The sequence below is a fragment of the Notothenia rossii genome, assembly GCF_949606895.1.
Source record: "Notothenia rossii genome assembly, chromosome: 5".
NCBI classification, from domain to species: Eukaryota; Metazoa; Chordata; class Actinopteri; order Perciformes; family Nototheniidae; genus Notothenia; species Notothenia rossii.
Genome location: NC_136903.1, coordinates 50,940,708 through 50,968,152, shown reverse-complemented (window position 1 = coordinate 50,968,152; position 27,445 = coordinate 50,940,708). Strand labels below are relative to the sequence as shown.

Below are 27,445 nucleotides of genomic sequence, written 5' to 3'. Positions count from 1 at the left end.
ACAGTTGTCGGCAAAATGCCGCTCCTCTGTCTTCATAACAGTCACAGCACGAGACTGAAGTTCCCACAGTGGGTCACAATAATGCGCTGTGATGTGAAGTCGACACGTTGGATGCGATCCGAATGATCTAACGCAGCCCCTCGTACTCTACAATGTTAAGCTGTAGCCACCCATTTAGCTATCGCTGTTGTTGTCCAGGCGTCTCCCCGGCAAACTTTCGAGCGCAAGCGAGCGGCAGGGGCGGCGCTGTCAGCATCAGCTGTGTGCTTGGCTTGCTGTTCACCTTTTCTTGTATCCATATCTCTCGCTTGAATCTCCCACCATCCAAACTAACAACAACAAGGTCAAGCCTTTGGGCTCTGAAACTACGGGGCGGGCCGAGGAAAAATACACATGCGTTAATCGCACGTTAAAATAATTAGTGGCGTTAAAAAAAAATTGCGTTAGCGCGTTATTAACGCGTTAACTTGACAGCCCTAATTGTAACACTGTAATCCTGCTAGTTACAGTAATCTGATTACATGTTTTTAATGTAACTGTCAGGGAATAAAGTTACCTTTTTTTTGTATCCTGATTACGTAATCTTGTAACATGTAATCTGTGACTCCTAAACCTGTTTATGTATCAGGACTGTCAGTAGAGTGCAGTTATGGCAGTGCTCTTTTTAACAGGCTTTGGTTAGGGTGGTGGTGAAGTCCAGGACAAACATTACATATAAAATGACTTCCACTGTTTGCCATTGGTTTCAGTGCGATGTGACCTGTGGCCCCTCACCTGTTTGCTGGGTGCGGATGGTGTGTGAGGGCACACTGGCCTCTCCGCTGCCCAGGATGTTGCTGGCGATGACCTTGAACTCATAATCCATCCAGGCCATCAGACCAATCACACGAGCCGACTCTGCGTTCCCCTCAATGTTCACCGGGTCTGTGCAGGAGGAGACGAGAGGAAATGTCTTGTTTTTTTGTTTTTCAACTACGATTGGATGTGGATTATGTTTCTATTGATCACAAGTTCGACACACACAATCACACACACACACACACACACACACACACACACAGACACACACACACACACACACACACACACACACACACACACACACACACACACACACACACACACACACACACACACACACACACACACCACACACACCACACACACACACACACCTGTCCTCATCTTCTTCCACTCTGATGACAGTGAGGACCGGCCCATGATGATGTATTTTCCGATGGGACTGTGGTTATCGTAGCCACGACTCCACCTGAGCTCCACTGAAGCCTCAGCCACGTTCTTCACCAACAAACCACCAGGGGGTCCCGGGGGGGCTGCACGCAACACAGGAGGAGCAGGGCTTTGATCAGTGCTCGCTGATGTGCACACATGGATCATGTGGAGCAGCAGATCATTGCTGGACTCTGCTACATCTACACTTTACGCTCAAACGCCACTTTCTTTCAGAGAATAAACTATGGTTGAACCAAACAGTTACTGCAGCTGTGATTGACTTCACAGGATTTTCCTCTAGGGAGAGCTTTTATACATTTAGTAAGAAATGTTTTACTCTTCACTTAATTATCTGATCGATTTGCAAGCCATTTAGCAGATTCTCACTTCAAACCAACATTCAGCTCATGTGATGAGATCTCTCCTGACAACTGAGACAGTGTCTGCCCTAAATAGCTTAGTGAAGTGGGATTTTTGGACACAGTTAAAACCATCAAATTATGTATTAAAAAATTCATCAACTATTACCTATTAATACTGTACTTGTAAAAACATCAGAGGAAATAACAAAAAAGATTCTTACGTATTTTTCGTTATAAGAATAGCAATAATTAAATTAATTACAAGGAGTTGGTTGAAGATAATAATTGAATTAACTCACAATGGAAGAATCTAGTAAATGCAATGTATAAAATGGAAAAATGAACCATGCCATATCTTAGATTAAAGATGGGAAAAAGGGAAGTTATAGAACACAAAACATAGTTGTAATGTTGTATCCATCCAGCTTTATATATATATATATATATATATATCCTTTTTTATTTTCTTATTCTCTTAACCGGATTTTTTTATTGTTATGCAGTATTTTGATGTTTATTTTGTATGCCTTGTAATCAATAATTTCTTAAAATGCAAATCAAATCAAACATTGGATCACCTGTAACGTTATTGCTGCTGACACTGTTTGTCCTCAACAAAGAATAATGCAAACATGCCTGTATTCTCTATACGCTGAAGTAGTTTTTATCAACAGCTCAAAGAGAACTATGTTGTTATCTCAAACTAAACAGGAAGTGATGGAAGCACTACAGCCTGGGAGTCTCTCAGGTAGATCGGCTGATTTCCGACAGACTGACAGCTCTAAAAGACTGCTCAACAACACATTACATATACATATTCTGTATTAAAAGAGGTTATCAGTAAGTAACATTAGATTCCACATTAGAGAGAGCTGGTTCCAATGACATGCTTTCACTCTGACTTGTGTCCATGATCCTTTCCCTGTATTCTGTAGTGAAGCCTCACTTTGACATTCATTTCTTTGGCTTAATGTTTCTTTCTCACCTCGCACCACCAGTTTGGCTGCAGCTGAAGCGCTGTCCACCACCGTCTGAGACGTGCACGCGTACATCCCTGCCTGACTCAGCTGAGTGTTCACTATCAGCAGGTCTCCTATGTTCTCTTTCTGCAAGGCCACACAGTGGGATCAAACAAAGAGTTAAACAGTGTGTGAGTCAGGAGAACAACAGACAAAAGAAACACAGTGAAGAGGAGCAGCATGCTGAAGAGGTGAAGGAGCTCATTTCAGCTGCGTCTCATCACATCAACAATGAAACAGTTCCAAAGAAAGAAGCAGGGAGGTAATATGGATAGCCAATTCCAATTAGGAGCTTATTTCTGCCAGGTTGTGTGTTCAGGTACTGAGAAATGTCCAACCTGTCGTCTGGAATTGACTTATTACTGCTGGAGAACTCCTGTAGTGTGCTGTAGTGGCGTGGTCTCACTGTAGATGAAAACGCTGCGAAACCTGGTGTGTATATTAGATATGTCCTCCAGGCTTTAGCGTGAGGACTGTGTGTCCAAATTGTGTTTAGAGAGATATTTTTATATATTCATTGATGTGACATCCTTTTTTTTTTTATACCTCTTAATGTGTGTATATGTCTGTATGTATATATTTAAGTGGATGTATGTATGTATTGTATACATTTATTTAAAGTCAACCTTTCAGTCCTTTTAGTGTATTTTGTAGCCTTTGTGTAACTAATGAGGGTCCATCACACTGTGTTTATCCATCACATGCTCTCTACTCCTACATAACCCCCCCAAACAATATTTGAACCAACACTATATTAGAGCTCTGGTAGAAAGTTTGGGCAGGTCTTCCAGAGCTCCACCCTCCCAGCAGCTTCTCTCCTGGCCCCCAGGACTCACCCCCTCCACCCTGCTGTAGGGCCCGGCCGAGTCCTCCAGGTCCAGCAAGCCCCCGTTGAGGGCCCAGGTGAAGGTCAGGTCCATGGTGGGGTCGTGGGAGGCGTGGCACTGCAGCGTCACGTTGTCCCCCTGGTTGATGTCAGCGTTGGAGGGGGCCAGCGTGATCTTAGTGGCATCTGGAAGGGATCAAAATAAAAGCTACGTCAGATACAACTGGTCACAGAAACTTGTTGAAAATGAGTTTTCAATTGGTGGATAATAACATAAACCTTTTATAAATTGTGTGTGTTTTTAATAACTTGTAACTTCATGCCAAAAAGGATATAGAAAGACAGAGTTTGATAAAAATATGTATTTGTTTTGTGAAAAATACATTGTTGACGTTTTTAGTATCAGACTAAAATGTCTCTTTGACATATAAAGTGACATATTAAGTGACGTATAAAGATAAATAACACAACTTGAATGTAATACCTCATATTTCTAACATAATGTCCCAATGTGTAAAACACAGACGTGTTTTGGTCTTTATTAATATCATATTAATTCCTTTACTATAATATAGAATTGTACTTCCAAAAGTATAACAGATTTCAGACTTAAAAAAAAAAGCGAAATTTCTCAATATATCTGTTTTTGCAGATATCATAATCAATGTACTGTATATTTAAAATAAATTACCCAGTTATTTGCCATATACAGTACATCGAATATGATACCTGCAATAAGCAAATAAGCCAATATTGAATATGAGCCTTTATTGGTCTTGGAATAATTAGTGTTATACTATTTATATATATTTATATTTGAAGAGAAACATGTCAACACTGCTTAGAGCTGACATTTCAAACTTTATTTTATTGCTTTGTTGCACTTTTCAGATGACAAGGATATTGCCATTGCAGTGTGCTGGGTGTGTGTGTGTGTGTGTGTGTGTGTGTGTGTGTGTGTGTGTGTGTGTGTGTGTGTGTGTGCGTGCGTGCGTGCGTGCGTGCGTGCGTGCGTGCGTGCGTGCGTGCGTGCGTGCGTGCGTGCGTGCGTGCGTGCGTGCGTGCGTGTGTGTGTGTGTGTGTACCTCTGACAGACAGGTGTCCGGTGCTGTTGGCTTTGCCGAGGTAGTTCTCAGCAAAGCAGGTGTATTTCCCTTCGTCTGCCCTGCTGATGTTGTGGATCCATAAGATGCCGTCTGGAGTGACTGTGACTCTGAGAACACACAAGCATAAGTATGACAAGTATGTCAATCATAAATATTACAATCTTTATCAGGTAATGTCAAGTCAGATCATCATAGCATCATCCTCTGGCAGACACATCTCCTGTTCACTGATAGCCTCAAATCCAAAACCAACAGACTGACAGACCCAGGAACAGCTGCTCATCTTAGCTGGGAGCTTTATCTTGAGATGAAACACCCACTCTACTGCTCCAGCACTGACTGACTGAATCACTGAATGACTGAATGACTGGATGACTGGACGACTGCATGACTGGATGACTGACGGAATGATTGACTGGATGACTGAATGACTGGATGACTGACGGAATGACTGAATGACTGGAGGACTGACGGAATGACTGGATGACTGAGTGGATGACTGCATGGATGACTGCATGACTGACGGAATGACTGAATGAATGAATGATTGGATGACTGACGGAATGAATGACTGACTGGATGACTGACTGGATGACTGACTGGATGACTGGATGACTAACGGAATGACTGAATGATTGGATGACTGACTGAATGACTGAATGACAGACTGGATGGATGACTGACTGGATGACTGAATGACTGGATGACTGACTGGATGACTGACGGAATGACTGAATGATTGACTGGATGACTGACGGAATGACTGACTGGATGACTGAATGACTGACTGAATGACTGGATGACAGGATGACAGGATGACTGGATGACTGACTGGATGACTGAATGACCGGATGACAGAATGACTGGATGACTGGATGACAGGATGACTGGATGACTGAATGACTGCACGACTGGATGACTGAATGACTGACTGGATGACTGGATGACTGACTGGATGACTGGATGGCTGGATGACTGGATGACTGAATGACTGGACGACTGGATGACTGACTGGATGACTGGATGACTGACTGGATGACTGACTGGATGACTGGATGGCTGGATGACTGGATGACTGAATGACTGACTGGATGACTGACTGGATTACTGACTGGATGACTGAATGGCTGACTGGATGACTGAATGGCTGGATGACTAAATGACTGTATGACTGGATGACAGGATTACTGACTGGATGACTGAATGGCTGACTGGATGACTGAATGGCTGACTGGATGACTGAATGGCTGGATGACAGGATGACTGGATGACTGACGGAATGACTGAATGACTGGATGACTGAATGACTGACTGGATGACTGGATGACTGAATGGCTGACTGGATGACTGAATGGCTGGATGACTGAATGGCTGTATGACTGGATGACTGACGGAATGACTGAATGACTGGATGACTGAATGGCTGACTGGATGACTGAATGGCTGGATGACTGAATGGCTGTATGACTGGATGACAGGATGACTGGATGACTGACGGAATGACTGAATGACTGGATGACTGGATGACTGAATGACAGGATGACTGGATGACTGACGGAATGACTGAATGACTGGATGACTGATTGAATGACGGATGCGTTTGTACTTAAAGAGGATGGTGTAACTCACACAAAGTAAGTAGTGTCATCCACACTATTTAGAGTGCTTTAACCCTTATACAGGATGTCAAACAACTGACATTTGGTAGAGGATAATCTAATCACTTATACAGTATATACAGTATACAGCATACAGACAATTTAGCTAAATGCACATCCCAGAGAACACACAAATACACCGTTTATTATGTCAAAACAACTAAAACAATGATTCATTCACAGGTGGGTCAACATGTACACAGGGGTCAGCCCCTCCAGTATTTTTTTATTTGTTTTACAACTGTATGTAACTTATATATTTGTAAACCCTGCACCTTATCTGTAAATATGTATTTGATTTTTGTATACAAATCTGTCTGTACCTTGCCTCACATGCAACAACTTTGATACTGTAACCATATATGTGAATGTAATGTAACCACAACCACTTGAACTACTCTTCGTACTTTCTGGTTGGATGAAAACTTTCTTTCAATGTACTATGTGCATTTAAAATAAAGCTGAGTCTTTTCTAATCTAATCTATTTAGGTTTAGGACTGGGAAATATTTTTGGATTTTGATGCTTTTGATTGTGATTATCTTAAACTTTGACTCATATCTGTCTTAATTAGTAAGATAGATACGATGTTTTTGATTCATTTGTCATGATGCTTTGATAGAATGTGATGAAATCAAAAGCAATACATCATCCAACTCATACATTAAACTGTGGAGAATTGCTTTTGATCTCACCTACATGTCAGCATCTTGTTTTTTTCTGAATTTCTCATCAGTTACAGTTCTCTTTCAATGAGCTGCATCTCACCCTGAAGATTATGCCATTTGGATAGGACGGGGGATTTTGTTGATTTATTTTGGAGCAGGGTGAGGCTTCTGCAATGATCACACTATCAGGAGAATGTAGTGTCATCTGATATATCAGTACATTATTTATATGGGACACATACAGCATCATAAGCCATTTTTCATCTGTATTAACACAAGTGGTGCAAACTCAACGCTTTATGAGACTGCACCTAGAAAGAATATGTCTTGACCCTGATATTGTCTTAGTAGGACAAAAATGCAAAAATAAAGTATAAAATAGGTTTGTTTCAAGTTGATATGTGCAGCCTTGTAAGTGTGTTATTAATATACAGTTATGGCAGTTTGTGTTGAATAAGCTGCATCTGTAAAACATTACAATTAACTTTAAGGAATGGTACTGACAGTGGACAGTGGTTGTATTCCCATCTTATCCGTGTAAGTGATTATCTAAAGCAACTGTAATGAGCGGATTCAGAACAACCTGAGCGTTCTTGTTGCTCTGGCTAGCAGGAGCCAACTGGCTGAGATTGTTAGCAGTTGTGGAGCTTGCACTATTTCTTAATGATCTTAATGTCTTTCATTTCTGTAAATCACTTTGAATTGCCTTGTGTTGAAAGGTGCTATATTAATAAACTTGCCTTGCCTTGCTAGTTTTAGAGTGAAAGAGGTTTGGATTGGCTGAAAGTAAAGAGGGCAGAGCATGAAATGTGTTGTTGGGAAAACTGCCATAATGAATAAATGACTGTTGAATAAATGTTATTATGGAGTGATGTCATAGTATTTCATAATAATGAGTTAGTTTTCAAAATGCTTCAACTATTTTACATATGTGAACGCTTTTCAGGCTCCTGTGCGAGGTTATTCTACATACCCGTCTTCCACCCATCATGGGGACCACTGAGACATTAGCATGTTCCAGGCACTTTAGGATCTATGTTTACTGTGAGCTATATTTAGGCTTCTCTAAGTGTCCACTAACCCTTCGTTAAAGAACAGTAAAAAATAGCACGATGGAAAAGTTGTCCAGCCCATAATAATGCTGCTGCCCTTTATTAAGAGTTTAGAGCTACGTTAGAGTGATGCAGTGTGTATGTATTTACTGAGGATGAGGTGGTGTTACCTGCTGCTGTTGATCAGCAGCTCCGTCCCTCGGCTCCAGAACAGGCTGGGTTTGGGGGCGGCTCGGGGGCGACACTCCATCATCACCTGCCCCCCTCTGGCTGCTGGGATCAGTCTCCTCACTGGGTTCAACCTGAAGTCTGGGGCCTGAACTGTGAGGACAGCAGTGAGGGGGGGGCGCAACAACAACAAAGAGGTATATGATATTAAAGTTAGACTTTCATAAATCCAAGGAAGCTTTGTAGAGGAGAATGTAAGCCCCTGTCACACTGTCCTGAAATTGACACCAGATGGACACACGAATATGGAATTGTGAATTTTGCACGAAGATGGCCCCGAACCACACAAAGGCAACATTTACATTACATTTAAGACATACAACTGCAACGAAAGTAACAAAAACAATTATGTTAAAGTACTATAATACTGTACCGATATTTTCAGACTTTGTTCTTTACTTTCTCCATCTTTATATGTAGAAGATATTACGTTTTCTCTGTCATGTTGTTTCCATAGCAACAACAACTTCCTGTCAACTTGCCTTCAAAATAAAAGCATCTAAATAAAACAGGAAGTTAACCTAAATTACATTTAAGACATACAACTGCAACGAAAGTAACAAAAACAAAGTAATATCCTTTTCAGTTTCACAGAGCACAAATTGGGTTATTTACATTAAAAAAAAAATCAAATCAAAGTCAAAGTGAAATCGTGTCATCTTCGTCTGATCATCGGTGCCATCGGGCATTTCCCACCCCTTCACAAGGTCCTTCGGCAATTTTTTGGCATGCCAAAGATTTTGCCACCGCTCGCGAAGTTGCTGCCGGAGCCTGAGAAACTCCACCGGCGGTCATACGATGGCTTAAGATGCCCTCATGAATGGCCCGATGTTGTTACGATCAGAGCCGAATTTGAACATTTCCTTTATCGTATGTCCATCTCATGTCAATTTCGGGACAGTGTGACAGGGGCTTTGGGCTGATGTAGATGTGAATGTTTAATGGTTTTACAAGTTATATTGTTCTTTCACTGAGACATGTCAGTTTTATTGTAGGATCTTAAGAGGAACTACAGCATTTGGACTCCCTACCCTGAACTCTGAGCTCAGCAGTAGAGTAGATGGTGCCATGTTTGTTCTCAGCCACACACTGATACATCCCAGAATCCTCCAGGGCCAGGTTACTGATCTTCAGACGAGCCCCGTTCACCAATACCCGGTCCTGTGGGGGGGAGTAGGGAAAAGTGTGAGGTAGAAAGGGAATAGAGTGAAGGGAGGTAAGAAGGATGTCAGCTGTGACACAAAGCACGTGTGTACTGTGTGCTGTGCTGTGGGGGAATTTAAACTCTGTTCACCTTTGATCTCCACCTGTTATGGTTTTATCCTCAGTTAAAGTCTCTATACTTCGCAGCTTGATAAGTTTCCTGAATATTTATATATATACACAAATAATTTCATGGCCCTCATTAATATTTTAATAGTGTATGTCCTCTTTCTGAGTGGCATATTCACATGGGACAGATGACACTGGTTTTTACTAACCACATGGTGATGTGATCTTGGAGAACATTCCTGTGTGCATGAGGCATCACACTGCTACAAAATAAATCATGTCATAGGCAAGACAAATCCACATTCATCTAGTACAGGGGTTCCCAAAGTGGGGATCCCGACCCCCCGGGGGATCGCGAGACCCAGAGTGGGGGTCGCGAGACGATTACAAAATAAAAATGGAAAATTAAAAAGAAAAAAAAAAATTGTATTAATTTTTTTATAATTAAAAAAAAATATATATTATTAATAATAACGTTTGCATAAACATTTTCAGGGGCGGACTAGCTATCTGTATAATTTCCCCGCAACGAGGCTCCCCCTTTGACAATCCACTAGCGCAGTGTTTCTCAAACTTTTTCATACCAAGGACCACTTAACCAATAAAAAACACTCATGGACCACCTAACTCCACAAATATCCAAAAACAATAGGCCTGCTTACCCATTCCAACAGTATATAACAAATTACAGCCTAATAATGACAGCTTAACCTTCTCTATATCGCCTCGTTCACACATTAAATCAACAATACAAATACAGATTGTATAAGCATTTACTTCAAATGCGATTTAAAATCCTCTCAGGTTTTACACCTCTTATTATGAAATGTAGACTACATTTATTATGTAGTATTATTTTAAACACGAGTTTATGTCCGAGCCAACAGACTCACAGATTGTTGGCTACTGAGAGATATGCAAAATACACCGCATGTAGTACGACACTAACCTCCGCTGTGGATTTTCAAAACAAAATACAATAAAACTATGGTCGCAGGCCCAAGTTTAACTCTCTGATGCCTGCATGGTCTGTCTACAAAACAAAAATGAAAAAAACGTTTATGCAGCCCCAACAACAGCCTCTGATCATCAACAGACTTCATGCGATGCTTCATCAGATGCATATATTAGATAATAATCTCTATCTCACTCCTAACACATCTAAATCTACTTTCAGCATGGATAAATGTTCATAAAATACATCCATTGTTTGTTCTATATGATTCTTGAAATCCTAAAAAACACATCGGTTGAGGGAGGCGCTCGTGAATTGTTTTTACGGAAACAGAGGGGTTTTAGGTTGCCATAAGGCTGTTGACGGTCTTATTATAGGCTGCATCCATTGGTTGGTTTTGTGGCACATTTGTAACGCTGTGCCAACTTGGGCAAGCATGCAGGCAAACTTGAGGAGCGCACACAGGGTGGAGTGAGGTTGAGCGAAGGAGAAAGGGAGAGAGAGAGATTGAGCGAGGCAGATAGCGTGTGCAGTAGTCTGCTTGCGCACAGAGCAGGAGTTTGTGAGAGAGCTGGCTTGAGTCAATTTCTCTTCAAAATATAATTGATTGCCAGCCTCCCTTGTCCCTGGCTGGCTTGCTAACTCGTTGGTAACGTAACTGATTTCTTCTAATGTGCCTGCCTGCATCTAGCGCTGAGTTGCCATATTCCTTTCATGAACCACTTCCTGATATCCATTGTTGCAGATAAATATAAATGATAATAGCCAAACTAACCTAGCAAGAGTAAACTGACAGGCTGCTGTGCCGCATCTCACTCAAAAATCCACACGACTCAACCCAGCGAAAAACCAGTCTCGCGCGCAGCCTTTCATTCAGAATTTCATAGCAAAATCAAAAAATGATATTAAACTAATCTTTCAACATAGTTTAAAACAAAAATAAATATTAGGACAGAGCCCTACAAATAACAACCATAAACATAATAATAAAACAATTAAAATGTTGTATACAGACCTGAAAAAAAACTCCCCCACCACCCGTCGACAGGGGGTCGCCAGTCTCTGGCACTGTTATTTTGGGGGTCGCGGGCTGAAAAGTTTGGGAACCCCTGATCTAGTAGATCAATCATGTTTTTTTGTTTTTTTTCGCTATCTCTGTAAAGCGACTTTGAGCACCTGTAAAAGCGCTAACAAAATAAATCTATTATTATTATTATTATTATTATTATTATTATTATGTGTGTTCTCATTCACCACATTATACTCATACATGTGAATTAAGATACAAGACTAATTTACACTTGAACAACTTGAATATGTTTTGCAGCAGCATCTAACAAACAATTATTATATTATATATATTATATAAAAGGTGGAAGAGAAGTGGATTCCCTTTGTTTTATAACACATTTCAGACCTTTTATTGGCTAAATGTATTTCTTTGGATTGACAATTGTTCCCGTTACAGAGAATTCAAGTAAAAGAACAAGAACTTTGGACATTTACACTCTTCAGTGATTGATCATTAACTATCAGTGGAAGTGTCACGGTAAATCTAAAAACAGCCGTGCTAGTTTCCATCACTTTGTGTGTGGTGTATTCTCACTGTGCTGTGTGTGTTACCTGTGTGCTGAGTGGCAGTGCGTTGCGGAGCCAGCGTATGGAGGGTCGTGGTTTACCCGAGGCAACACAACTCCACAGGAGCTCCGAGCTGATCTCCACCTCCGAGTCGATCATCACCTGCAACCAGTCCGGCTGGGCTGAGGGTCAGGGAACAACAGAGGTCAAACTGAGGCAGGAGATGACATGCAACGAAGAGAACTGCTTTAAAGGTCCCATGTCATGCTTTTCCGGTTATTACCCGTCCCCTTGTGTGTTATGTAGCTTTTTATGCATGTAAATGGTCTGCAGAGTCACAAACCCTCAAAGTACACCCTGTAGCGAGTAAAACTCTAACACAGAAAAGACCTGTCTATGCTGCCCCAGAATGCCTCGTTGGAGATTTCCCTTTTTGCCATTGTTTACTTCCTGAGTATAGTGACATAAACGGGCATAGTGACGTAACTCCTCACACACACACACTCACTCAGGCTTATCTTTTCTCAGCTGCGGCTCTGCGGATTTCTCAGCCTGAACTCAGCCTGAGTCTCACTGTCTCGCAGACCCCACGCAGCAACCAGGAAACAACACCTAATACAGCTCACACTGTCTGCTCCTTGAGCCCCAAAGGGCGGAGCAGCGAGCCCCGCAACGTCCCGCCAACACGGCACCCAGACCCCACGCAGTATTCTCATCTGTTTGTCATTACTGGTGTCATTTTCTGGTTGCTAACAAACGCCATTGTAACACATAATCACTGATGTTCAGCTGTAATGGTGGTGGACTCATCAGAACAGAGTGGGCGAGCTGACCAATTAGAGCACAGTGGGCTCATAGGGAGGGGGGGGGGGCAGGAGCTCCAACAAGGCGTTTAGGACAGAGAGTGAATACACATACTATACAGAGATGCTGTATGAGAAACCAATGTGAGTTTGGAACGTTGAACAATGTAAAATGTATTTTAGTAGACCTCAACAATGGAATTATGATCAGTAGAAATGGCCATGACACCATGACACCTTTAATAAACTGAAGTGATCCTAGAAGGTAAAAATGACATCTAATGCCCCCCCCCCCCCAGGTCAGCCCTAATAAAACTCTGACTTTTACATTTTTTACATTCAATTCACCATGATGTTTATTTACTATTCCGACCAACATTTGAGACTGCGGTCAAATTAACGTCAAAACCTCCCTGATAAACCTGATACAAAATCTTTGCTGCTAGACAAATATATGTTCATGAAGGATCTTCTCTTTACCCTGCACATTGATGCGTCCCTGGTACATGTCTCTTCCCTCTGAGTTGTAGGCTTCACACTCGTAAACACCTTCATCATCGAAGGATAAATCTGGCAGGATGAGGGCGGGGCCCTCCACACTGGAGCCTGCCTTGGACGGCATCAAACCGTCAACCTTCCTCCAGCGCAGTTTAGGAACCGGACTATGAGCATCAAATAGAAGGAGGAGTTCAGCGGAAGAAATGGAAGAATGGTATTTTCAAAATGGAACAGCATAGGGAGCAGCTGGTGTAGAGTACAAAAGAGTTTGAAAGAACGAAGTACAAGTCAAAAGTAAAACCTATTAAAGCTCGACAGGAACAGCTGTTCAACCATACAGAGCTGTCAGCACATCTCAGTGAGTTGAAACCTTACTTTCCATAGGCGTAGCATTCTAGCTGCGTGGTTTGTCCTGCCAGGGCATAGGTCTCTGCAGGGAAGCGCACCTTGATGATAGGAGCTGACTTCCTGGGAGTGGCTGAAATAAAATACATTTGTAAACATTGAGTTCAAATTCCATTCAGATTAGGCCTATATACACAACTTCATTGGAAAATATGCACTCCCTACTGTAATGTCATATTTTCAAACATAGTTCACTAGGGACATCGCCTCTGATAGTGGTGGAGGCCATTTCTATGTATTTTCCCCCAAAAATGTATTTGGAAAATCGAACCTGAGGTATGACATTAGAATCAGTGTTCAAACCTCGAAGTCAGATAAGACAGGCCTGACAACAAACCAGTGGGTTATTTAATAACTCAGTTACTACCTTGAGACAGGTTATCAATGCATTTCCAACACAAATATACCCCTCTCTGGTCTCTGTATGGTCACACTGAATCATCAGTTCTCTGTTCCTACCGTCTGGCAGCACGGTGAGCAGGTTGGCCTTGCTGAAGGTGCTCTTGGTGCTGATGTCCATGTTGATGGTGGTGAAGCAGAAGTAGTTCCCGGTGTCGTTGGGCTCTGCTTTAGCCAGGTACAGGTTTCCTGTGACCTGTGACACAAACCAGCGGCCGTCGTCCTTCTTGATGAAGTTGGGAAACTCATTGATTAACCAGCGGTAGGACAGAGCTGGGGGGGGGGGACAGGTTGCAACACATAAGTAATTACAATAACTAGCGCTCAGATTTCAATAACCATTTGTTTCACATTCGACAGTATCGCAAAATAGGTTGATCATTCTGCTCATTTACAACACTGTAACCTTTGACCCTTCCCTATCAGCTGGAGGCAGAGGGGGTACCTGGGTAATGTGTCGGGGGCTGGCAGGCCAGGAAGGTTCCTACGCCTTCATACGCTGTCTGAGGACTCCTGCTGTCCGGAGGGAAGTCATGGAGGTCTAGAGACACATGCAAAGAAAAAGAAAAAGTTCTGGAAAAAAAATATAGATCACAAACCCTAACAGAAGCAGCAAAGTTCACAGTGGCCTATCTTATGCCTGCTCTCTCTGCCCTCTCATTGTCTCCAACAGGTCGAAGGTCAACAGCCTCATTGTTTTCACTCACAGCCAAACTTGAGGTTAGCTGCCCGGCTGATGATGGTGCCGCAGCGGTTGATGGCCAGACACTGATAGGAGCCGGTGTCTCGCACAGACTCCGGGTTGCTGATCACCAGGCTGCCCGCCACCAGGCTGTAACGCAGGTCCAAACCCAGCGGTACCTCTGTGCCATTCACAAGCCACCTGCAAGGCAAAAAGCAGGGAACAAGAAATAATAAACAGAGTGGACAAGCTCTGACGTGTCAGCTCAATGATATGCCATTAAGAGTTATTAAGCTTCTCTAAGCAGCCCTAAATACATTTGAAATGCCAAACTAAAGCTGTGTAACAATCAAACATGCAAAAAAGATAGATTGAAAACAGAACAATGTTATATGTTTACAAGTATGTCAAAAAATCTGCACAACATTCACTCTTTTGTGAATGTTCTTTATATGTTCACCTCTTTGTGCTTTATCTAAACTCCCCAATTGTAACCCAAAATATGCTTTACATATTCATATGTCCAAATATATGAAATAATGACTTGTTTTACTCTCCAGTGTAGCTGTTCACATTACAGATTGATTTACATAAAAGTGGACAGTATGCACTGCTGTAGGTCATGCCTGTGTCATGGGTGAAACCACAGAGAAAGAAGGGTCAACATTGTTTCAGAGTCTGTATCAGCTGTGTCTGACATCAGTATCACACAGTATCCTGCTGTCGACTAAATGTCTATTTTTAATGCTTTTTGTGATCCATGTTGACCTTCTGATTACCTTTATCAGGGTTTTGCTGATCAACACTGTTAAGTTGTTTACATGAAAAGACTATTACATGTTCAGTTACTTTATTTTCCAGTGGTCCTAGTTGTGCGGAATTACAGTATCACAACTTGTAAACATGAAGATCATGTGACTTTAGTTCACTGGTATTTACCAATTCGTAGGCAGGTTTGGGGGAACTGGTCCACCTGGCCCCATCAATGTGTGTGTGTGTGTGTGTGTGTGTGTGTGTGTGTGTGTGTGTGTGTGTGTGTGTGTGTGTGTGTGTGTGTGTGTGTGTGTGCGTGCGTGCGTGCGTGCGTGCGTGTGTGTGTGTGTGTGTGTCTGTGTTACCTGTAGGAGGCAGCTGGGCTGGCTCTGGCCTGACAGCTGAGGGTCACCTTGCCTTCACTCAGACCCTCGGGGTAGATTAAACCATTCGGCTGATCTTCAAACACTGGCCCGCTGTCGTGACCCGACACACACACGTCCCCACCTGAAAACAACAGTGTGTTTGAAGACAGATAAAGATTTCTCACAGGTGAGCTAAGGACATATTTATTCAATAAAGAATAGAAAAGGTATTTCTGATTTGTATGTAAATTGTCCTTTATCTATATATAATTTCGCCTGCGAAGACGTAAAATGAGCAAGCATTTGGTATTGAACACCTTTAGCATGTTACATGTTGCATGAAGTCAGTTTGCTGCACTATAGTAAGACTCTCGATGTGTGTTTCTCTCCACCAGTTTTCATTCGCATTCCAAATTTTGCATGACAACATCAGATCTCTCTAGAGTAGACCAATGAGGAAAGGGTAACATTTCTCAAATGAATACATAAAATAACTGTTTCAACGGTACATTTGTTAATTTGTCAGATTTTGACAGAAACGTTATGGTGGTAACATATTTAGCACACAGATGGACACCTACTCAGTTCCGAATCCTGAATCGAAGATCCAATCCTAAATTACCATAACACTTCAATCGTCCCTTAGCCTAAACTTAGTTCTAATGCAATCATCAACACCAACTCTGGATATGTTATCAGTCTGAAAGCCCACATGGATAAGCGTGTGTGTGTGTGTGTGTGTGTGTGTGTGTGTGTGTGTGTGTGTGTGTGTGTGTGTGTGTGTGTGTGTGTGTGTGTGTGTGTGTGTGTGTGTGTGTGTGTGTGTGTGTGTGTGTGTGTGTTTTTTAAGGGGAACCTACCAGCAGCCTCCTTCAGAGCTGCTGAGCTGAGGAGCAGCAGACACAGGACGCGATCCATCTTCTGGATCTCTCTGCGTTACTGGAGGATCAGAACAGACCGGGAGCAGAGGGGATCAAACCTGATCACCTGACCACCTGATCTCACAGGAAGAAGAGGCGTTCACTCTGTTCCTGTGAGGAAAGAAGAACAAGATTACAGTCAATATAAATATTAACATTTATCAGCATAACAATCAAGAATCAATTCAAGTTATGTTCTATCTGTATGTTCCCCTTAAGAACATAATACATGTATTACAATTTCTATTGGGGTTGTTATTCTCATTGTTCATGCTTTAGTCATTCATTCATGTTAAATTCAATGTTGTTTCACATCTAACCAAGGTAGATACCAACATGCTCCCCGGGCGCTGTGCAATAGCTGCCCATTTAACCCATCCTAGTACCAGGAGTAGTGGCTCCTGGTACTAGGATGGGTTAAAAGCAGAGAACACATTTTCCTGTGAGCTGCGTGCTCTGCATGTGTGACCATTAAAGAGGGTTTCATCCCTCCTAATCCATCTATTCTGTCTACATGAAAACTTCTCAGTGACCTTTGGCTGAAGAATTTCCTGGTTTGGGTTAGGATAAGAATACATCTTGATAATGGGATTTATTTTCCTCGCCATGTCATGTTGAAGTTTACAATGAAGCCCCTCATACACACACCACAACATACGTTCATCTCACTACAATTCTTAGTTTAAAAGAGCTTAATTTGTAGCAAAAGATGTTGTTGTGACAACATTATACGTTATGTTTAAAAAAAAAAAAAAAATAGATAGAAATCATAGTTTGAACTGCATCTGGCTATTAAATCTATTACATTAAACTATAGGAAGCTTCATTATCACATTAGGGAATTAACATACGTGACCAAATAGGTCATTTAACTTTTTATTCCACAATTAAAACCTTTTTTGTGCAAATAGCAGCAAAGTAGTGGACATCTTTTAAACAACATTATCAAAAATAAAATTAAGAACAGCTATACACCAGCTCCTTTATGCCGTTTTGAACCTTTCTCATATGGTGTAACGGCCCCTACACACGGCGGCGTGCGTTGCCGCTTCAACGCTTCTGCCCATTCACTTTGAATGGGGTGACGTCACGATTTGCCAAACTGCATTGTGGGAGCAAAGCGTAGCTTCTCTCGCGGTGCTCGCTGCAAAAGTAGAGCAATGTTCTACTTTTGCCGCCTCGACGGAGGCGTCAGCCAATCTAATCATATGCCAGTAAGAGCTCTAGCCAATCAAACCGTGTGCTTGTGTGTCTGGGTCGGGAGATTCATGTGATTGGTTGTTGGTCGAGTTTCAGCCCCCCCCGCCGGCAAGCGACAACGCATGCCGCCGTGTGTAGGAGCCGTAACACCGGCAAAGGCATCTGAAATAGTTGTTTGCTGTTCATGCAGACTCAGAGCCTGCATGTCACTCCACTCAAGTACCCCAGACATGAGAGCCGCGCAAGTTTTCCTTTTGTAGCAAGCAGCAAAATAATTGTAACATGACGTGTTTGAGTTAATTTACATACTTAATATCGAACGCCCTAAAAATATATATTTTTAAAACGCACGTCCCTGCGATGTGAATATCGCGCATGCGCATATCGCAGTTATCGCTATGGCACGGTATATCGTTCAGCCCTAGTCCAGTGTATCCTAAACTAAAGGAGATTATAACGGATGTTTTTAGATCCTTTCCTATAGTATAGAGAATTCAAATAGCTCTTATCACAGCTGACACTGAGGTGCTTCCGGGTCATTTAACTCCGTTAGGAACCTTCCTAAGCTAAACAGACAATACAACCACAACCATGGATTGCTATCTGTCCTGCTCTCTTTATCAGGCAGACATACATGAAGTATGTGAGCAGCCGGACCTCAGCCGTACCGTTTCTCAGTGTGCAAATGGTCAGCAAGTTGTCAGCTCTGTTCACCTTATTCTCTGACCTTATGCATGCATTTTGGGATTGTGTGTTTTGTGTGTACATGAGTGTTTGTGTGGGTTTTAATAGTAGAATGAAGCACCAGAGTTGTATTCCTCCTGTCAAGCACTGTTGCGTAAAGCTGCCCTTTTGAAAAGCAGAAAATAAATACTTGACATTTGAAAAGTACGACTGTAGGGGTTCTTTGCATTCAGACTAAATGTCTGACTCCAGCCAGGGTTTTCAATCTCTGAGAGCATATCAGGAAATCTGTGGAAGTGCATTTCAATTCAGATCTTTGTTTGTCCCTGATACGTCTTCTGGACTTCAGTTTGAAAGATCAGTATTTGTAACCTTCCATTTAGGTGATGTCACAATATTGCTGCAGGAAAAGCGGATTGGTGTGTCCCGCCCTGTTGTGTCTTTTCGGCCGTGCCGACACCTTCCGCAGGCTGTCGGTAAAAGGCCGTCGGCTACAGAAATCACTCTGATTGGCTGTTCAGCTAGCGAATCAGTGCATGAGAAGCGAAATGGAAGTGAGGGACCCAAGCAAATCTGAGATTTCATTTAACTCCAGCTCTCGACACAGGTTCGGGAAAGCCCCATGAGCTTCTCGCTGTAGAGTGAAAATGGAACGCACACGCTATTTGTTGTTTGTTTATATGTTCTTCTTCTCTCGGTGTATCACGCAGTAGTCTTCCGGTTGTTGCCTCTTTTGAATGACGAATACACACTACCGCCGCCTGCTGGTAAGGAGAGTTATTGCCACTCACCCCTAAGCAGTTTGTACGTGCTACTTGGCCGTCGGCTGGAGTCTTTGCGGTGTGTTCCAGTGCGACTGCCAAGACGCGAGACGTGAGGCGACACAACAGTCGGTTCCGTCGGGACGTGTTCTTTGGTGTCAGATTGGTGTGTAGGGGGGCCTTTAAAGGCAACCTGAGACCAAAGAACGCGTACCAAAGGCATTCCGACTTTTACGTCCGCTACGTATTTTGTCAGTGAAGAAGGAGGCAAAATCATTGCACGCCCTGGTGGATAGAAATTCAGAGGCTACTGACACTGGGGGGTTAGTTAGTCTGTCGACGGTAGCAAACAAGGCACGTGCGTTGTTTTTGTTTTTGGTAATGGTGTCAGAGAAGAAAGACTGTCGTGCGTTTTTCAATTCCAAATTATAAAGGCCAAGTCTGTCTTTATAGATTTCAAAGTGAACCTGGAGATTTGTTTTTCGCCACCTGTGTTCAGCTTTTCGACATTCTCTTTTTTCTGTTCTCACGGTCATGACCTTTCTCCATGGAGATATTTGGCATCTATAACATTTTAAATGTTTGAATTAAAATGATTTACTAGCTCATTTATTGAGATGTTAGCAGGGGCAGGTGTGGAAAATAAAGTAAACATTTCCCTAGTATTTTCAGTTAAATATCGCTTTGTGGTTACCTCTTTTTGAACATTTTGTGAACAGAAATAGAGCTCTCAAAGAAAACACAGGAATGATCAGAGAGTGCAACATCAGTGACCACAACCTTAGAGATATTCAGACCCTTTGAGATAATTAATACCATAGTGTGCCCCTTATTGTGCGTGGGCTCTGTCACATGCTGAGTCAGTCCATAGTTATCAAGAACACAAAACAGTTCTTTAGCCCCTCTGTCCTGGGGGTTGTCAACATGGATGCTAAAATCACCAACAATGACTAGACGGTCAAAGTCAATACACACTATAGACAGCAACTCGGTAAAGTCTTCAAAAAAGCTTGCAGAGTATTTGGGTGGTCTATAGATATTTAGGAACAGAGCTCGAGAGGAGCATTTCAGCTGAAGGGACACATATTCAAAAGAAGCAAAGTTCCCATAAGATGTCTTCCTGCATTGAATGGAATCATTGAACAAAATAGCAACTTCACCTCCTTTCTTATGCATTCTTTCCTGACTCATAAAAGTTGGGAGGGGTTGATTCGATAAGAACAGCTGCACTGTTATTTTGTTCAATCAAAGTTTCCGTTAAAAACATAAAATCGAGATTGTGCTCATTGATAAAATCATTGATTAAAAATGTTTTTCTTGCCAAAGACCTGACATTTAATGAAGCTAGTTTAAGTTTGTTAGATACACTTTCAGTCAGATTTTTTTGTGACAAGCTGTGGCTGACATGGAATCACTGCTAAATTTGATAAACTCACACAAACGTTTGAGCACTTCCTGTTTCTAAGCTGATTTACCGCTCTTAATCTATTACCTATCAACACAGATATCGGCAAAGCTAGAGGCAGGCAGGGCCCCGGCATGTCCTGGAAAAAGTTGAGAGTGCCATACGCCCTTGAGCCTGGACCCAGCAAATATCAGTTACAGTTTGTTGCGTTTTGTACACACACATCCTTATCAGGCTTCGGAGACTGCAGATGCTTTCTGGAAGGGAGGGGAGGTGGTTGACGTAGGCACGGTGATGAAGACGGGGGAGATGGTGCGCGTCTCTGTGGTGATTTTGGTGGCCGTCGTTGAGGAGCGGGGGTAAAGGACATGCTGCCAACCCTGTGTATCGCCTTAGTTTGGTCTTTGAACTCCAGGAAGGAATTGGTGCCAACCCTCTGTATCTCCTTCGTGTGTTCAGCGATCTCCAGGAGGGTGGGCGAGGGTGAAAGGGTAAACGGAGAGTAGAGAGAGCTGTGGGGTGAAGGAAGAGTATCCTCAGAGGTGATAGGGGGGGTGAAGGGCGGTGGGGACTCCTCCATTTGTGTCCCATAATCAAGACATTCCTCAGGTGGGTGCAGTGATAGATTTTCAAGGTTTTCTGAGCGATGTGTTGTGTCTTTCTCCTGTTTTGATTCCTCCTGGAATGGACAGAATGGTCAGTACAAACAGTTGAAAGCCACGTGTTCAGTGCAAACAGTCTGCTGAATCTCTCCACTCCTCTTCTGACTGGCGGTAGAGGGCCACTGTTGAACACCTCTGCATTTAGAGAGCTGAAAGTTTCCAACAAACATTTAAAGTCTTTTTTCAGCCCTTCTGACTCTTGTTTCAAAACATCATTTGTTCCAATGTGCAGTACCACATTCTTCACAGTCGGATGTTCAGCCCCAATATGCAGGATCTTCTCAGCCAAGTCAGAGACCACATCCTTGGGAAAACAGAGTACTTTGGTGTTGTTCTTACTACACAGACCTTTTACATCTCTTACAGCAGAGTCACCCACAATTAGAGTTTCAGGCCCAGTCATTAGCTTTCCCTCTAGCCTTTTACTTTTGGAGCAGCTATTGGTCCAGCTATTGGTCCTTACCCCTGTTATCCAGGTCATCAGAAAGAGATCTCCGGTTCTGGGTCAGTGGATCGTATCTGTTCTGGATTGGCACAATCGGTGGTTTAGGAAGTCTTTACACTGGCTTCCTGTGTGTCAAAGAATATATTTCAAAATACTGCTGCTGGTTTATAAAGCACTGAATGGTTTAGGCCCAAAATACATTTCTGACCTACTGCTAAATTATGAACCATCCAGATCTCTCAGGTCTTCAGGGACTGGTCAGCTTTCTGTCCCCAGAGTCAGAAGTAAACATGGTAAAGCAGCGTTCAGTTATTATGCTCCAAATATCTGAAACAAACTCCCAGAAACCTGCAGGTCCGCTGCAACTCTGACTACTTTTAAATCCAGACTAAAGACTTTTCTTTTTGCCGCTGCTTTTAATTGAACTATTCTTAAACTGCACTGTAACTTTTATCAATGTATTCTTTCTTTTAATATTTATTTCATTATCTTTTCTTTTTAATGACTGATTTTAAATGCGATTTTCTTAATGTCTTTCATTTTTTGTAAAGTACTTTGAATTGCCTTGTGTTGAAAGGTGCTATATAAATAAACTTGCCTTGCCTTACGTCGACTGCGTCGGCTACGCCACCCGCCTACGCCGCCCGCCTACGAACACACCGCAAAGACTTCAGTCGACGAGTGGCAATAACTGTCCTTACCAGCAGTAGTGTGTATTCGTCATTCAAAAGAGGCAACAGCCAATCAGAGTGATTTCTTTGGCCGACTTTCTTTGGCCGATTCAACGTTGAATGTTGTTGAATCGGCCGCGGGAGGTATGAAAATGTGCCGTAAAGCAACAACGGTGCGGGACACAACAACCTGAGTAGGGCGCCGCAAATGCCCGACTGCCTCTGACGGCCTCTGACTCCCAAAATCGGGTAGGTGTGTCAGGGCCTTAAGGATCCCCAGACCTGGACCCCGACAGGTCTTGCAGTCTTCTTAGAGTCTTCAGATTGTTTCATCCTCATGGAGAATCTCGATATTCATCAGGACTGGACAATAAAAGGGCTGCTACTACAGTAAAAGACAGCTCAGTGGCATACTCATGTTCAACATGTTCAATTAGTTATCAATAGTTTCATGTTGCATTTGCTGCTTAACTGAGACATTTTTAAACATTGATACACTATTTTGTTAACAAAATAATCCTAAAACACTCTATTTAGATGTTGCCCTTCCTTGATGCTGTTTTACCCTGCCAAGTCATTTCTTGGCTACAGTACCAGAAGCCTTTTTGAATGAGCAGACAGTGATTTCTCAGTCTGGTTTGTGAAAGTACATGGCACAAAGCCAAACTTCTTCAGGTTAATCTATTGCAGGGGTTTTCAAAGTGTGGGAAGGTGAGTCTCCCCTCAGAGAACATGAGAACCGCCGCGCCCCCCCTCCCAATTATTATTGCTATAATTATTATTATTGTTGTTGTTGCTATAATGCAGGGGTATTCAATTGCATTTCAAAGAGGTCCAGTAAGAGAAAATGTCATTAAATGCTCTGTTTTCGCTGTCTACCTTCCGCCATTTGAAATTAATCACTGCTGTTTCTCTCCTCTTGTCTCGTCTCTGTGTGTGTTTGAATCTATCGTGCTGACTCACTGACTGCACCGATTTGATTGGCTGAGAGTAGCGTCACCTCCTTAAAATATTAAACAATAAATATAATTTTAAAACCTTTTTATCTTTATGTTTTAAACATATTGTATAAAGCTCCCCCACTACTTGGACTATTCCTTGCACCTCTCTAGAATAAGCCTGAATGGTCTCAACCATATTGCATCAGTAACTGCACTTGTTGTTATAACAAAATCGCATGGACACTGCTGGTAGCGATCGGACAATTGAGTGTTGTTCAGTTTGTGTGTTGTGGAACATGCGTGTGCTTGCATGAAAATATACCACACAACCCAATTACATGTTCAATTCACTACCCTGGAAGTTAATAAAGTTGTTAAAGTTGGAACAGCCTGTGGACTGCCGTTATTTCTTGAATGTCAGTCGCCGACACCTTCTTACAGAGGACAGGCAAATCTAGCTGCAGCACGACCCGTATATTTTCGCACGCCGTGTTCTCAACACATATTTTCTTTCAATTTTTAAAATATCCAACATCGTGGATACATCCTTATATGCTCCCGGCAACACACTGAACGAAACTTTGCCTCCTTATTACACTCACCCCTACTTTAGTGGGAACAATGAGTCTGCGTCTTTGATGCACAGGAATAAACGCAGATCATCCTCTGGCTGCAGCCTTGACCGGCACTTGCTTTTGATCAGATTCAATGCGGAAAACCCACACTCAAACATGGTGGAGGTGAAGGGAAGGAGCACTTTTACAGCCTTTTTGGCGACGTCGGGGAACTCGGTCTCCACAGACAGCCAAAAGTGTGCAAATGTCACTTTACTCATCTTTTTTTCGTTATTTTTTTTCTCAAACTGCGCCTCCCCTGAAGCTCTCTGGCGCCCCCCAGGGGAGGCGCGCCTCACACTTTAAAAACCGCTGATCTAATGTATTATTAATATGTGCTGAGTCAAGAGACTGCTATCAGTGCAGTGCTGCTTGGCCTTAGTCTGGCCTTTAGCCCTATACAGCATTTCTGATCAATACACTTCTGACACTGCTTTGGAGGGGTTCTTTTACTCTACTTTTAATCAAATTGTTAGGTTTGAGATGTCACTTGATAGTCATTGTCAGTGATGCTGCTAGATGCTCTTATACAGTATATTACTGCCTTTACCGGAGTGATTCACCTATGGCAGAATGAGGATAAGACTCTCTATATGAGTACGCTTCAGACAGACCTTGTGTTGGCACATGCTCTGGATGACTACCCTCAGAGGCAGGGTGGAAAGTCATTGAAGCGGGATATACAATGAATGTTATCTGTACTGTTGCATTTCGATGTGTAAGGCTGTCAATACCAGAATTGTAGTTATTAAATACTAAAGTAAAAAAAATGTGATTTCACCACTGAATTATACTTACAATTAGGGCTGAGCAATTTAAAAAAAAAGGTCTAATTGCAAATATGTTGACTGAAATTGCAATTTGGATATGATTACAATATTGGAGGGATTCATTTTGAATCATAAGTCTCATTATCATTCAAAAATATAACAAATTAATTTCTTGAGAGAATGTGTACAAGACAAATGGGATTTGTTAAGGATTTGTAGGTCTTGATATCTCTGCAGCTCCGAAGTACTAGTGAATATTGCATTAGTCCACACTTCGATTAAGATAATTGTTTAAATTAATTGTGTTCCTACAGTATGTGGTACCCGCAGTACTGTAAAAATAACAGGAAGCGTCAGGTTTTCAGAATTTTGGGATTGACTTAGTACCGAGTTTGGAGTGGAAAAAACATTCATGAGAAAAGCATGTTTTTACTTTCTGTAAAGCGCTAATCATCCAAACGGTATGCGCTATTTAATTAATTGACATCACAAACATCACTAACCACTAACACACTGGCAAATGTTCCAAACTGTCATCAACAAATAATGAACAAATAACGTTTTAAAAGCCGCACTAGGAAATACGTTTTTTAAAAAGCTAATGTTGTCAGCCTTTAACAGAATGCACTCTGCTCTGATCTGCATAAAGCAGTGCTTCTCAAAGTGTGGTCCACTGGTGGTCCGTGAGTATATTGGTAACATTTCATATTGGAAATAAATAAATAAATGTAAGTTTTCCGCACTCTCGGGGGAATATCTCCGCAATGGAGCGAGCTTAAGTTTCACTTTCGAATGCATGATATAGCCCAGCGCAACACCTTCATCACCAGTGTTGGGTGTAACGCGTTACAAAAGTAACGGAGTTACAGTAATATATTACTTTTTGCTGTAACGAAGTAATGTAACGCATTACTAATGAAATGTGGGTAATATATTACCCGTTACAATGCTCAGTAACGCAGTTACAACACATTTTAACCCGAAATTAAAAGGTGTTTTGTTTTTTAAGAATGTACTAACATAGCGAGACATTCCAAAACCCGACAAATTGTGTGGATAGATTAGTAAACCTGGTGTTTACCCTTCAGGCTTCGCGTCGAGATCTTCGGGGAAGTTGAACGTTATGCAACCATTCAAAAAAGAGAACGTAGCGAAAAATACTAACAACAAATTGTGTCAGGTGCGCGTGACCTGCTCCGCTGCGCGTGCATCATTTCCAAAGTGCTTCCACAGCAGTGACACACATCTGATCTGTGGATAATCATTTATACGAAAATGGTTAAAGCAACCATCACGAAACGCCAGCAACACTGCATCTACTGCAGACAGTAGCAACAGGTCAGATGCGGACATCACTTTACCCTCCGTTGTGGACACTAGCTTACTCCTGCCTGACTCGCCAGCCCCGGAGCAGCAGTCTTCGTCACCCGAAACTACGTCGCCCCTCTGCGGCCCGCAGGTGCCAGGTATATCTAAACAACTACCCGCCTGTACAGTGGGGTAAGGCGGTCATTTTGCAGCTTGTGGTATAAAAATAGACAATGGCTAGAATATTCATGTGAAAATAGTACCATATTCTGACATGCCTGTAGAAATGTTGGGTCAAAAATAATGCATACAATAGCACAGATGCCTTCACCACGAATGGCTACAAAAATATCTCATATCCCAAGCTTATTTTCAACGAGCTGATGTTGCAGCTGAAATGTTCTCCAGGTCACAAAGTCAACCTCACATGATGATGTGATACCAGTTTTCAAGCACAGTAAATATTCTCTTCCCAGCGTATATGATGGGACCAAGGTGATGATGTAGTAGGATACATGGTTTTAATAATACTTTTGCCTTTCAATGTTTGCCATTTCAAACCATGAGCATGGTTTAAATAATATTTGCCTTGATTTACAATATGTTAACCTTCATTATAGTCCTTGACAGCGGTCTGTACTGCTGTATTAACAACGTGTCACATGTTAAGAATTTACAATCAGTATCGAGTATTCAACTAAGCCCTGTAATACAAGTTGTTAGTAGCCTTAAGGGCCTACACAGTTGTTATGCTATACCACATTGCCCTTAACTGGATGCATAATGAGCTGCACTAAACTACATTTTAGCATTTAAAATACCTAGCTATTCTTTTGCGGTTATTTTGGTGAAAGTAACTAAAAAGTAACTAAAGTAGTGTAACTCATTACATTTCAGAGACAGTAATATTGTAATGTAACTTATTACTTTCAAAAGAGAGTAATAAGTAATATGTAATATATTACATTTTGGAAGTAACTTGCCCAACACTGTTCATCACACATGTTGCCACTTGTATGTACCATTTTCAGGCGATTTGTAATCTGTTCTAGAAAGACGATGTGTTTTGGGATATTTGTGGAGTTAGGTGGTCCGCGAGTGTTTTTTTATTGGTTAAGTGGTCCTTGGTATGAAAATGTTTGAGAAACACTGGCATAAAGGCATCATGAAATATGAACCATATCAATGTAGACCACCAAGCAG

The 27,445-nt window shown here is 42.0% G+C and overlaps 1 protein-coding gene and 1 long non-coding RNA gene across 3 annotated transcripts in view; one reads left to right on the top strand and one right to left on the bottom strand.

Moving 5' to 3' along the window:
* The window catches only part of LOC307039104, a 514,347-nt gene that overhangs the window by 440,822 nt on the left and 46,080 nt on the right, over positions 1 to 27,445 (top strand). The window lies entirely within an intron of this gene.
* cntn2 (contactin 2) overlaps positions 104 to 27,445 on the bottom strand; it is a 45,839-nt gene continuing 18,497 nt past the window's right edge. The window contains exons 2-17 of one of the 2 annotated variants that reach the window (XM_079680900.1): positions 21,957 to 22,063; positions 16,722 to 16,892; positions 15,862 to 16,003; positions 14,769 to 14,944; positions 14,507 to 14,602; positions 14,122 to 14,334; positions 13,633 to 13,735; positions 13,240 to 13,421; positions 12,002 to 12,138; positions 9,183 to 9,312; positions 8,094 to 8,244; positions 4,526 to 4,653; positions 3,451 to 3,626; positions 2,581 to 2,701; positions 1,176 to 1,334; positions 104 to 924 (exon numbers count right to left, since the gene is read on the bottom strand). In XM_079680900.1, coding sequence (XP_079537026.1) covers positions 746 to 924; positions 1,176 to 1,334; positions 2,581 to 2,701; positions 3,451 to 3,626; positions 4,526 to 4,653; positions 8,094 to 8,244; positions 9,183 to 9,312; positions 12,002 to 12,138; positions 13,240 to 13,421; positions 13,633 to 13,735; positions 14,122 to 14,334; positions 14,507 to 14,602; positions 14,769 to 14,944; positions 15,862 to 16,003; positions 16,722 to 16,779 — 2,151 coding nt within the window. In that variant the 5' untranslated portion in view covers positions 16,780 to 16,892; positions 21,957 to 22,063 and the 3' untranslated portion in view covers positions 104 to 745. The remainder of the gene's footprint in view (positions 925 to 1,175; positions 1,335 to 2,580; positions 2,702 to 3,450; positions 3,627 to 4,525; positions 4,654 to 8,093; positions 8,245 to 9,182; positions 9,313 to 12,001; positions 12,139 to 13,239; positions 13,422 to 13,632; positions 13,736 to 14,121; positions 14,335 to 14,506; positions 14,603 to 14,768; positions 14,945 to 15,861; positions 16,004 to 16,721; positions 16,893 to 21,956; positions 22,064 to 27,445) is intronic. The other variant, XM_079680899.1, reaches the window with a different exon arrangement.